The 14,165-nt window shown below is 37.2% G+C and overlaps 1 protein-coding gene across 6 annotated transcripts in view; it reads left to right on the forward strand.

The window, feature by feature from the left end:
- The first annotated feature begins 4,483 nt into the window (after window positions 1-4,483).
- Window positions 4,484-14,165, forward strand: part of TRPS1 (transcriptional repressor GATA binding 1) — a 239,671-nt gene continuing 229,989 nt past the window's right edge. For 2 of the 6 annotated variants that reach the window (XM_076005065.1, XM_020289006.2), the window contains exon 1: window positions 5,086-5,743. Coding sequence is in view for 1 of the 6 variants with exons in the window: in XM_020289006.2 (XP_020144595.1) it covers window positions 5,734-5,743 (10 nt within the window). In the remaining 5 variants the exon portion in view is untranslated. The other 4 variants (XM_012751128.3, XM_076005064.1, XM_012751123.3 and 1 more) reach the window with 4 other exon arrangements.

A 14,165-nucleotide genomic window follows, 5' to 3' on the forward strand; every position in this document is an offset into this window, starting at 1 on the left:
CTTTAACAGAGATAGGGTTTGTCTATTTCCTTCCTCCTCTTGTGTTGACTCTCTTTATGGCGTCCTCTTCCTTGGTTATGATATTGGACATATCAAATTTGAGTTTCTAGTGTAATACTTTAGACTGAAATTTAGGCAAAATCAGGAGTTGAGTTTGGTTATATACAACTGACAGTTGCATAGGTTTGGAGTAGTGGGTGGGATGAGCATATAGCAGCGGAAGATCATGGAGTAGAGGGTAGAAATATGTAGAAAACTGGAAAATCTTACTTTTCAAAGTCAGATGAAGAAGAGTTGGATTTAGGTTAATTCAGATGTGAATGTGCTCTCTTGGTCACTTGAGAGCAAGTAGGTGAGTCCAGCTATTTCCCATAGTGGTTTGGTTTGAATACATATCACTGAGTGATCTCATTTAATTTTACTTTCAATCCAGTGGTTAGGCATTCATAAAACCTAATGAAAAAAGAATCATTATTTTTATTCCAGGGCACCCTAGTCAGGGATTTTGGGTTGTTTTTTTTTTTTGTGTGTGTGTGTATGTGTGTGTCTACACCTCAGAAATTTGTTTCCCTTTTTAATTAAATAAAACCCATGTTTGTTGGCTTTTAGGGTAGGCTGCAAGGCCCATCTGTTGAACTAGGCATTTGCCTGATATTGCAGGGGGAGGATTGGCAAGTGTAAGTGTGAATTTGAATACCAGATACAGGCTATTTAAAGCTAAATTTATCTTTAATAAACTCACCCAGAGGTATTCAGCAATAGGTAGTTTGGAAAATGATCATAATTTGTGCCAAAGAGTATGTTTTTAAAGGTCGAGTGCCGAGTGATTGCGGGAAGAAACAGATTCAGGGAAGTTCATCTCTGATAATGCTTCTGTACCTTCAGGTCTTACCATGGAGGAGGGCAGAGTACTTCAATAATTGTTTTTGATCTGCTAGAATGCAAAATGGCCTTCCATTTCATATGGTGTAGTACTAACTTGAGAACAAATAAAACATACATATTTTCTTGATGGTATGTGTTGAAGCAGTTGGCATTTAGGACCAAGAGTTGTCAATCTTTGAGGTTTCTAAAAGGAATTGCAATTTATGACGTGTTAGGGTAAACAGTTGGATTACATTTCTGAAATACGTGTTCCATCAGGTAAAATCATTGTGATTACAGGCACTGGAACTGTAAGTTAGTTATGTGGTAAAAGGTTGAAAATGTAAAACAAGTATGCTTGTGCTTAACTACTAATCCCTCTTTGTATCTCCACTGAATAAACTACAAGTAAAGGGGAATGATGTTTAAATAATAAAAGAGAAAAAGTACATGATGTCATTTTGATAAATAATAAGCATTAATACAGCTCAGGGAACTGTTTCATCAGCGGTCCAGCCGTGAGAGAATATTCCAAAATTCAAAGAATTATGAAAGTTTATAAAGAAGTTATTTTAGGTAAAAGTTGCTTCTTTTGTTCGCTTTTTTCTTTCTCCTAATTTCTTCATTTTCTGATGTGTCCTATAACAGCACAGGTTTTCATTTTAACATTCAGTCTGTATTGTTCAGAAATGCATTGTAAATAAAAGCAAAAGAAGAGAATGGTTTTTCGAGTTTTGCATATGTTTGACAGCAGAAGGTAATAAATGTAAATAAATCTTTAATATTTCCCCTAATTCAGTTTGTGCCATGCAAATGTCAGGACTAGAAAAACAAATCAACAAACATTTCAAGGAAAACAATATACGTAACTTATTTTATATATTAAAAACAACTGTCAGACAATTATGACCTCATGTATTAGTTGGTTGTTTTGAAATATTCCTACTAGAATTAAAAAATGCTATGAGGGCCTTTGAGCCTAAACATATTGTGTCAATCAAGAGCACATGTAATATATCTAAAGCATGAGGTAAAAATTTTCTTCATAAATTATTTCATAAATAAATAAGTAATTTGCTTGAAAAAGTTTACAAAAATATTTGTGCTTTTGTTAAGTTCTCTACAGATCTTTTGTGGTTAATGTAAATGAATTGATATAGACAGCATTTTGATCTGCTCTACTCTAACGTAAAATACAAAAAGTAACAAGAAAAGATTCTTCATTTCTCAGGCAAACTTCAGCAAGATTGAGTCCGTGAAACTTCATTCATTAAATTTTTAAGTGACCATGAATTTGTTGGCTTCAGTACCTGAAGTGTAACTTTATCCTTTCAATTAAAGGACATAATTCACCCTCAGACCTTTGGCTCTAATTTTTCATATAATATATAATTTTGGGTACACTTAATGGTCAAATTTTGTATTATTACAGGTGGAAAAACACCAGCCATCTCAAGGGTTTTGTGCTTGCAAAAGCATGTAATTTAATTTTTTTGAACCAATTTAATCAATGATTGTTTCATGTGAATAAATTTACACTCTTGATGATTGCCTTAGATTTGAGGGTGACGGAGAGGAAGATCACTTCCCCTTTTAAAATGTCATTTAAATCTTGGGGAGCAGAAGGAGATTAGGGTACTAATCCTTGTGATAAATTGTACTATTTAACTTTGCTAAGATGCTACAGCTTCAGATTTTATCACTAAGGATACCAGCTTCAGCAGTTTTAGCTGGTATTAACCCTTTAAATACAGTCAGACCATTTGGATACATACTTCAAAATTTTTTTGATCTAATATTTTTAGTTAGTCATGGCTAAAGAATGTTTCACTCAGATCCTTTTTTTCTGAATAAAAATGCTTCTTACTGTGCCGTGCATATTTCCATAAAAGTCGGCAAGTTAATTTATGGCTTTAAAAAGAAAATAGAAGGTCTATATTTAATATATGAATGTTTTTTACAGTGGAAATTGGTGGTGGACAGTATTAAATGATTCCAGTGTGGAAATATGCAGGTGGTCATTAGTAGCTGACTATGAGATTTACTGAAGATTTTGATATTAATTTTCCCTGCATGCAGGACTATATATAAATCTAACTCTGTTCCCAAATTAGTTTAAATTGATGGTATCATATGAATAACTCCATGCATATGAGGTTCATTGTCTTCCCTCTCCTTTAGGGAATATATCGTTTGTCTCATTGTGAAACTGTATTTTGACTACTTTGTCACCTGACTGGTTTCTCTATTGCAAAAGAATTATTGCTTTTCTACTTATAAAGAGTGTATGGGACACGCTACCAAAATACTTCTGGAATAAATGTGCTCCAAAAAGGAATCACATAGCTGCCTGACTAGCGATATTAAATAGAAATAAAAATCATACAGAACAAGGAGTAAGGTACTAGAAGCACATATTTCAATTAAAAATTTTTTATGTGATTGGCTTTTTCACTTCTGATAATAGCATGAATGGAAAATGTACCCATCTTTGTTCTAAAAAGATGCAAGAATCATTTCGTGAAAAATATTTTGAAGGGAATTACTTCATCTTTAGCTCACAGATTCATGATTGTACCTCTCTAAAATTCTAATTTTAATCATTTTGTAGTGTGGAAAAAGGAAGGACGTTTCTCCTTTTAGTACAAAATTAGTTTAAACTGACTTTCACCAGTGGAAAACATGCCACTTAAAGTCACCCAACTGAAGAAAATGAAGTCCAAACGCTCAAGAAATGTTTACTTAGTTTTTAACACCTACTATACTTTGAATCCTGTCATGGTAATGTTTTATGCATTGTTGATCTTTAGAAGTAAAAAAAAAAAAGAAAAAAAAAAGGCCGTTCAATTCAGTGAGTTTTATGTTGAGACGATTTTTTCTTAACAATGAGAGAGATGTGGAGATGCGAAGTAGGAAACAGAATGTCCTGCTTAATTCAGAGCTGCTTATCTGCTACTAAAACCCCAAAGAGCAGCATGTATTAATCTTGCAGCATTTTATCTTATTTTGTGGTACCCCCTTAAAGCACCCATTGAGCTGCTGGCTTCTCCTTAGCTCAGAAAACCATAGCAACCTCTGTCTGCACTTCTCCAACTCAGGATAGAGTTCAAGTTGTTCTCCTCAAGCCCTCTTGCCATGAAAAGCATGGGAAACTCTGACCACCAACTAGGTGCCCCAAGACTTCTTCTTGCCACAGATAAAGGGCGGGGGGAGGGGACGCAAACGCACAGACACACACACACACACATCCTGCGTCGTTTAATTGGGAGGGAGAAGGGAAAGTAACAACCGGCAAGGTAAAAGCACTTTTAGAGTTCTTTTGATCGCTCACGATAGCATCTCCGAGAGCTTGGGGAACGTCGTTTTGGCCGCCACGCACTGCCCCCCACCTGCCCCCCACGCCCCCCAGGTAGGTCCTCGTCTTCACCCCATTATTCCTAAAGCTTTCGGATTTTTCCTCCTTTTCCAGCCCGCACGTTCACACTTGGGGGGTGGGGGCGGGAGGAGGGGGGAGAGGCGGGGCGGGAAGGTAGCCGGGTCCCCGCTCCGCGCCGCTCTCATTCGCGGCGCTCCGACTCGGGCGAAGTTCTCGCGCAGCCGGCTCGCCGCGCCCGGGGCCGGTCCCGGCGGGCGGCGGCGGGTGCTGGGAGCCGGGCGGGGCGGCGGCGCGGCGGCGGCGCGGGGACGCGCGCTGTCTCTTTAAGGGAGCTCGGTCTGGGGTGGCGCTTTCCTCCGCGAAGGCTCCTTTGATATTAATAGTGTTGGTGTCTTGAAACTGACGTAATGCGCGGAGACTGAGGTCCTGACAAGCGATAACATTTCTGATAAAGACCCGATCTCACTGCAATCTCAAGCGTCCTCTTTCTTGGTGCTGCTCGTTTCTCCAGACCTCGCGTCCTCTCGATCGCTCTCTCGCCTTCCTTATTTTTTGTTTTTTTTAAACAAAAAACAACACCCCCCCTCCCCTCTCCCACCCGGCACCGGGCACATCCTCGCTCTATTTCCTTTCTCTTTCTCTCTCTCTCTTTCTCTTTTTTTTTCATAAAAGGGGGGGAGGGAAGGGAAAGGGGGGGAGGCAGGAAAGACCTTTTTCTCCCCCCCCCCCCCAAATAATCCAAGATCAACTCCGCAAACAACAGAAGACGGTTCATGGCTCTGGCCGCCGCGCCACCATCTTTCGGGCTGCCGAGGGTGTTCTTGACGATTAATCAACAGGTAAGGAGGGAGGCCCGGGCGGCCGCGGGGCCGGGCGCGGGGGCGCGGGGGCGCGGGCTCCCCTCGGCCGGGCCGGGGCGCCGCGCCGCGAGTGCAGCGCCCGCTCGTGTGTGCGCAGAATGTGGGCGATCGCGAGCGGGGAGCCCTGGGAATTAAAAGTGACTTTCTTTGAAAAAAAAAAAAAAAAAAAAAAAGCAGAGGGAGAGTGTGCAGAAAGCCAAGCGCAGGCTTCTCGGGTTTCACATGCATTTTCTTTCTTCCTTTTTGCGCGTGTGATTTCTTTCTTTCTTTCTTCTCTTCTGCTCCCTTTTCCCCTCTCTTCCTTTCCTCCTTTTGGTGGGTCTGAGGCATCTGCGCCTTGGAAACGAGCGACTTCAAACTGCGGTAGCCCCTGGAGTCAGGAGGGTCAAGTTCAGCCGCCTGGGAGGAGGAAAAACAAATCCCCATTTGCCAAAAAAAGAAGTTTCAGGCCGGTGCCCCCTCCCCCTCGCAGCCCCACTCCCCCTCGCTGTCTCTTTCTGGCTGATTTTAGTTCTCTCCTACCGGGCGCAGCGGAGGAGCCGGAGGTGGCTGGACCCGAGGGGCCGCCGCCGCCACCGCCACTGCAAGTTTTCTGGGGGTTCCTGACAAGCGGGGAGCAGACTAGGCACCAGCATGCAGAGTAGTAAGTTGGGCGAACTTGGGAGCGTCGGGAGGGTCTCAGAGAGGGGCCTTCGTGTGGTCCCCAAAGTGGGAAAGCAGCACAGGACTGGCTGTGGCTTTGAAGAGTTTGCAGAGCCAGGCTTCAAACTTTTTTCCCTTAAAGGCCCAGCTGGGCTGGTGGAGAAGGGTGTCGCATCCCCTGATGCACCCGCCTCAGAGCAGCTCAGGGCAGCCTGGCCGAGGGGTCTGTGCCCTGTCCGTACCATGTGGCAGGGCCTTGCAGCCCGGGCGCTTCCGTAGGGGCTGAGGAAGGGGCAGACTTCCTCTGCGGTGCGGTTGATGCGCCATGTGTCACGCGGGTCAGGGGACACTGGCCTGACAGCGGTGGGACATCCAGGCGGACAGACGCTTTGCCTTCCGTCTGGTTCCTGTTTGGGATCTAGAGAAACGCATCTTTGAAAGGCCAAGGCAAACACCGCTGTCCCTTCCAATAACTCCAGGATTATGGGACCCCATGAATAATGTGAGGGTGAGGCGGAGGTGGGAGCTGTTTGAAGTGCAAAGCTGTTTTTGTGGCTGGGGAAGCTTTTTTTTTGTTGTTAGTACCTGTCTGAGATGGTGGTGTTTCCCCCTTTCCCCAGGGAAGTCAGTAACTGTTTTATGGCCCTAGGACTCTAAAACAATTTAAGTTAGAGTGCTAGAAGGACTGGTGGGTTTCAGAGGCAATCTTGGACTTATTAAATTTTAGGACCTGCTTTACTTCCCCGTATCTTTTTAGGCCTCAGAATCGGTACTTTGAAAGTTTTGGGGTAAGAGTGATGGATCTTAATGATGAATCAAAATTATGATAGAATGTTCATTCTTATCCTATTTTGGAAAATCACGGCTAGAGTTGAAGCGAGGTAAGTGAAAATGAGAAGCTTAGCGTAGAAGTTAAATCGCAGACAAGTTAGGCCGATTCATTGAACTTTTGTGGATTCATTGAACTTTTTTGTAAACGCACCAGGTGAACAGGAAAGGGTCTGGGAGAGATAATAAGTACAAAGGAAAAAATACAGATAGGGCCTGAGACGGAATTATAAAGAAATGATAACTCTAGGCCTGGTTGTTGGCTACAATTTGATTGTTCAAAGCAAAAATAAAATAGGAACCTTCCAACAACTCTTCAAAGTCCTCCAGCTCTGAAGCTAAAACCTATGGATCTTGCTGGCATCATGTTACTTTCCTGCTGGTTTTAGGAAAAGTTGATCATTTAGAAAAGGCTGCCAGAGTTAAAAATGCAAGGGACAGCAAAGGAAAGTAATGCGGGCAGCCAGTTCTTGACGTGGACAAAATGAGAATGAAAGTTTCTTGAACTCACTGTTGTGAAGTTTTATATGCTGCTCATTTGCTTGGGAGGTTTTCTCAGATATTCCACCAGTTAATGTAAGAAAGCAAATAAGATCTAAAATCGTGTGGGCTTTTTTTTCTTTCCCCAAGTATGCCAGGGTTGTGAATAAATACAGGGTTTGTATGGGAAGATGAAGCGTTTCCTGTAAGTTATGATGCTGACAGGACAGTCTGGAAATGATACCAACATTTTGAGGATTTTTTTTTTTTTTTTTACCTTTAAGTGAAAGTTTATTAATGATGTGCTTTATCTTAGCAAGTCAAATGATCATTCTTAGAGTTTATCTCTCCTTGGGTTTCATAACTTCCTTTTAAAGCTAGGTCCTTGGATAAAAACATCTCTAGATTCAGTTAAATCTACATGTTAAATTAGGATGATTATTGCTGGAAATTAATAATGTGAAAATAAAACTTGAGGGGGAAATAGAGTTTTAATGACAATATTATGACTAGATTTCTCTAAATGTGGGGCATTCTGGAGTTTCATTAGTACTCTGTTGGCAAAATATTATTTACTATCGGCAAGCTGATGTTTATGACTTCTCGATATATCTGTTATATGTTAGGATATAAATGTGTGTAGAATACTTTCACACACATAATAACTAATACTGACACTCTCCAAATAAATGGTGGAACATAGCAAGTTCCTAACAAAAAGTTTGTCACTCCTTTGAATTCTAGATGCTGTAAGGGTCTGTCTGCTATATAGGTTTTGTCCTTTGTCTCTTAAAGGTAATATTAAAGGTAAAGAGAAAAGTGTGGTAATAGCTGTGAAGTCTGAGCTTATTTTAGAGCTCAGCATTTTGATCACTAATAGTTTAAATAATTTTAGAAAATATTCTACACAGTTACTTAAAAACCAGTTTAGGATCCAAATCCAGGGTGCTAATCATAAGTGAGTTATACATGCTCCTACCATATTTTTGGTATCATTTAAGTCATGTACCACACCTGAGTTTATTCTGATTTCTACGGTGGTGGTCTGTCTAACACACATAAGGAAATCTTCATTTATAAGGAAAACCTTCAAAACAGGGAAATGAATGCATCTGTAGAAAAGCTGATTTTAAGATTCTAGTATTTCCATGATGTTTCTGTTATTGTTATTATTATTAGATGTGTATGTGTGTGTGGAGAGAGATACAGACCACAATTTGCAATTAATGATCTGCACATTTTTATTCAGAAAGCAAGCCAAAGTGTGTTAGGTTTTAATAAACTCTTGTCTTACCTTCTTTGTGGAAGTAAATAAATGTTACTGAAAGTTTTAAGAGGACTTGAAGAAAATTGTTTTTGAATTATAACTTTACTTCATATCTGAAATTGGTATAAATATGGATCTCATCTTTAAGCATTTTTCATAGTGCATGTATTTAAAAGTTATTATTTTTTATTCAGTGCTCCTTTTGATAGCAAATAATAATGTAACAACACTATGCTATTGTGTGTAAAACAAAATAGACTTTAAGAAAGTTATGGGCAGGTGTCTAAAATTGATTTAAAGGGAAAATTATTATTTTTGTAATAAGTGATGTACTTAAAATAAAATGACTGGCTCATCTAAAACATATTCTTATTAAGATTTCTCTGGTGTGTAAAATGAAGCCATTCATTCAATAGACTGACAGCTTTCCACTTGGTATTTGCCTTTGCTTAATTTAGTTTCCGCAGGACAGCTAGTGTGGTAGTCTGCATCTGTTTTTGGCAGGCACAGAAAACTATAAACTCAGACAGTTCTGTCCCAAATTTTGCAGCTTGCAAGTTACAATCAATTTGATAAAAACAGGCAAGTTTTGTGGGCTTGTTTTCTGTTGTTCATCTTTGGTCAAGCTTTCAGGTAACAGGTTTCTTTTTCTCCCTCTTTTGCCGGCTTTGCCTACTAATACCGTTGATAACTAATTCTGAGTCTGTTTACTCATTTATCTTCCTTATTTACTATTTATTGAGATTTGGGGAAATTAATGACAGCCTATCTAGACTTGGTTTTACTTTGATTGCTTAATTATGTGATAACTACCTCTTTCTTTTGATAGCATACAGAAAGAAGTGAATTCTTTTGTTACTATAATAGTTATGGTTTATGGAATTTTTGTGTCTTCCTTAGACATATATGAAGATGCTCTTCTAGCCTTTGCCAAGTAGATATTTAATTTTATTCTCTAAGGGTGCTTGTCATGTATAGAAAAGACTAACACACTTTGCAATTATTTATGTTTGAAAAATTGGGCAGATTTTTTAAATAATAATCAAAATAATTTATTTCCTAAAAGTTTAAGCAGTGGATTAAAGTAAATATGCTAAACTATCAAGTCTTGTTTTAGACCAGTTTAGTAGCAAACAGAGCTGCAGAGGGAATACCACTTTTAAAAATTTATCCTGAAATGTAAGTAGGTCTAAAGCCATTTGTGTATTTGTATAGAATATTGTATCAATTGTATATAACCTTTATAAGTAATATCTTTAATGTTATTATAGGGTCACCTTTTGAGCTGTCATATCACTCAGTGGTTCTTATATCCCGGAGAACTGAATTTGTTAGTCTTTGGATTGGTTCTCTGATGGGCATAATAATCTGAAACTTAACTTGGGTTAGAAAGAGATCTTTGGCTTTAAGGAAACTCCTTTACTGAATTTGCAGTAGGATCCATGAGTGAAAATTATTCGAATTGTTAAGAGTTAGATGGAGAAGCCTGACTGGTCACTGCAGGTATAGTAGCTATTATAGTAACGATGTCTACTTTTTGTTATGCCACTTTTTCTTCCTCAAGAGCACAAATCTAAGTAGCAAAAACAAAGATGAAATTATCTATGTACTTCAAATTTGAAGCATCATTGGAAATCATTTTCTGATCAAAACTATGACTGAAATACAAATAACATTGAAACACTCCAAAGAAGACATTAAGGGTATGCTTGTTGTTCTTAAGTATGTTTTACTAAAAATAATAATTAAAAAACTTTTAATTTTTAAAATGTTTCTAGCTCTTTAAAAACCTGCAGTAAATACTTTACAAGTGGCTAGACACCTTCCCTGGTGGTTTAGTTTATACAAGCAGGAAACTTTCTCTCCTACTCTTTCTCTCTCTCTTTCTTGTTTTCTTTAAACCTACTGACGTAATGCCAAACTTTGCTTTAAAAGAACAGACAGAAGTAATTGGTAGCTTTTAACTTTTAATAATGTTCTGGATTGGTTTTAGTGGCCAAAATGCCATTTTTTTTTTAAAAAAAAAAAGTTCAAGTAAGAACGGGCTTGTGGCCTGAGGAAGAAAGGCTCTGTTGATGCAGTTATTTTTATTCTTGTTTTTCAATCTGTTATTAAAAAATCTTTCCTGCTGAGCACTGCTGGATTTCTCCAATTGCTCTTTGTGATGGCTGGTGCATTTCAGGTTACCGTAACTTAAACAGTTTTGGGGTTTGGAGGAGAGTGGGTATTTACGTTGCATTATTTCTTTTTTATTTGGAAAAAAATCCATTTGTTTTTGTTTCAATTGAGATTAATTAATTAAGGTTATCAATAGCTACAGGTCGATGAATATGTTTATATAAAGAATGCTACACCTGTTAGCAGGAGCCTAAAATGTGGAAGTTTAATTGTGACATTAATCATTTTTATGTGCAGAGGAAGGAAAATAGATGAAATTTTACAAAAATGCATTTTTAGATTGAAAGCATTAATTTTAAGGGTCAGTGTCTTTCTACCAGCGGCTCCTTTTTTTCCCTACAATTTTAGATGATAATTTTTAACCTTATTTATCACACAGTATTTTTTAGTTTCCTTTAAACAAAAAAAGTCATTTTCTCTCTTTCTGACCTTGCACAGGCAAACAGAACTTTCCCCAATAAAGAGACATCTTGGTGTTGTTGATTGACATCAGGGCAACTTCAGAAGCTGGCAAGTAGGAAAATCTTTTTAGGGGGCAAAAAGATTTGTGCCAATATTTCCTTCTTGGGGGAAAGATACTCCACCTTGAAATGGGGCCCTCCACCCCATTTGGTGGGTCAGAACTGAGTACCGTATCGACATTTCTGTTGGGAATTGTTCCTGAGGTTTAAATCTTATGATTCCTTGTCCTGGACTTTGCTTTTAACCCCAAATTTGTTCCTGAGAGCTTTTTTCCCTTCTTTACTTAGGATGCATTTAAGTAATAGTACATATCGAAAATGAAGTGTTACGCATAGGAGGGGTATAGTGTTTAAGGCATTTATAATTATCATAAAAAGCATTCTGCATATTCCGTGCCGTTGAGTTGAAGTATTCTCTGCTTAGAAATTTGACAGTTTTGATTTACTTCATGTGTTTCTCAGTTTTTCTTGTGAGAGCTACGGAATTTAGTTCAAATCAGAGGCATTCCTTCTTTGCTCACTGCTTCTTTAAGATTTGTCTGGAAAAACTAGGAACATAAGCTATACGTTGTTCACATCAGCAGAGTAGAAGTTTCTTGGAGTAAGTCTGGATTTATTTTATTTGTTACAAAGTTTTCAAACATATACTTCAAGTTATGGGTATGTCTGTCATTAAATTTTTATTTAATAAATGTTGGTTTGTTACTTCAAAACTGAGGGAAAAGTAATAACGTTTAGCAAGAAGGAAAAAGGGCAGAGGGAGGTGTTTAGAGCTGCAATTCTTTAATATCAAGCAGTTTGTTTGCTGTGAAGTGGTAAGGAGGGGTTGGGGGAGACTTTGTGGAAGATGATACAAAAAAAAAAAAAATCCATCAGTTGCGCATATGATACCCTCCCCTTAAGGTTTACTTAAACAATACGTTTCAGTTTTGCCTCAAACCATTCTGCACCACCTCTGCTCCAAGAATCCACTACTATCATGGTTCCTGAGAGATTAAGGATGACACTTTCTGTTATATAATGAACAGAAGTATTGTTTGAATAAAGGTAACACATTTTGATTTCTGTAATTTTTTAGCAGTTAGTAATAGGATACTTAAGAGAGGAATCCTAGCAGTGGAAATGGCTGCAAATGCTTGCTGTATCCATGATAGCTATATTAAGTTTAAATTATTACTGATATATATGCATGCTGTTTTAGGTGTGTTTTATGTATGTAATGTATGTGGACAGATAATACTTAGATATGCCTTGATGATGGAATTTAATATTCTAAACTATTAACTCTGCACATTAAACGTGAATCTTTTAAGGAGCTACATGATCTGCTTTATGAAGTCTAGAAGTTTGAAATGAGTATGGAGTTTAAACATAGTGAATCAATCATTATTATAATACTTATACTGCTCTGAATTTACTAAGGAATTTTTAAGAATTAAAAAAAACCTGTATATGAAAATGACACCTTTCACTTATTTTAATAAGTGTTTTGGAGGTCATTTTTAAAAGTCCCATTTCTGTTGAGAGGAGTAGTTAAGTGACAGTCCTGTTTCTGAATATATCATTTTATGGGCTAGCACTTTATAGTTTACAATTTTATCATCTAAAACGTTATGTGGAAATAATATGGAACATGTAAAGACTCTGTACTATGACCCAATGCGTTTTTTCCCTAGGGTGATGGATTCTGTGCGTCACCCAAATGTGATGCTATTTGCCAGGCTTGTAATACTGGTTTTGAAGGTTGCTGTATGTCCTATTTCATCAAGCAACACAATAGAACAACTTTGGTATCTAGGTAATTGACACAGTCAAAATAGCTCCGGAAAATATTCCAAATACTTTTAAGTAAGGCAGAAGTTAATTTATATATTTAATTTATTTAATACTTGAATAAACAAGCGACTTACTGCCAGCTATTTAAGCCTTCTATACTAGATAGTGTTAAAAGGAAGTATACAAGTGTCCAAGTGTCCAGCTTATTTTTTGCCCCATTTTTCTTTTTAAAGAGAGCATGGTTTTCTTATTTGCATTAATAACAGGATTATCTGTTAATTACTTTGTATTTATTATAGTGAGTAGTATAGTATTATAAAGAATAAAAAACATTTATATTATCTAATGTATATGTCCCAAGTTTAAAAAAACATTAATATTATTATCATATTAAATTGAGTATTAAAATAATGAGGAACAAACCTAATACTGTATATGATGACAGATAATACCACAACTGCTATTTAAACACTAAAATTATCTTAGCTGTAGAAAAAGAGAGATCAAAAGGATTTTGCCTCAGAACTGTTTTTACTTGTAGAATTTGGACAGAATGTATAAAGCTTACAAATCAATAAACACTCATAATATAACACGTGCTTCTTGATTAGATGCTACAATATGGCTTTCTGGGAATTCTTGTGGAATCGCGATTTTAATTTCTCCATATATTATGCAGCAGATCAGAGACATTTATAAATAGTGTAAAAATATACGACAGAAGTTAGTTTGTGGAATCTAATTTTTCTATTACATGATACACTTCATGTGTAGAAGGATCAAGCATTACTAATCTGGTTTTAGCTTTTTTTTCCTCTCTAAGCTATGCACAAGTGCAGCATATGAGTTTGTGACTTCACATTAACTAAATGCGCACATGTACATGCACATTATATTCTTACTTCTATAAAATGTTTTTGCATTACAGGCACTACATGGAATTTTAACATATTATGTATTTTTTGAAATGACTTTAGTCTTTGCAATGTCCATTTTAATTGCTTAATGCATGCCCACACCTATTTAGGATTAATTTAATTATAATTTTGGTTCTGAAACTAGAGCATGAATTACAAAACAAATTGAAAATTAAATTCTACTTGTCCCTAGTCTGTGATGTCACTATCTGCACATCATTTTTGGCTTTGTAAGATGTAGAAATAAATAAATCAACCCATTTTCCTTTCAATACTATTAAGAAGATCTGACCGTATAAAAAGTTCCTAAAAGAGAGTTTGTCATTTGTTTTTGCTTTACTTTTTGATGCCATTAAATATTTTTTAAAAAGAATCTAGCTCACTTTACTTTTAAAAGATATTATTTAACTGATACAAATTAATTTTGGTTATATATATTTTAATTTTGATCAAGGCCCATATTACTAAATTTTCTCAATATATATTAGTCTGATTGTTGAATGTGTAATACTTCTT

This window comes from Microcebus murinus, chromosome 7, assembly GCF_040939455.1.
Source record: "Microcebus murinus isolate Inina chromosome 7, M.murinus_Inina_mat1.0, whole genome shotgun sequence".
Taxonomy (NCBI): Eukaryota; Metazoa; Chordata; class Mammalia; order Primates; family Cheirogaleidae; genus Microcebus; species Microcebus murinus.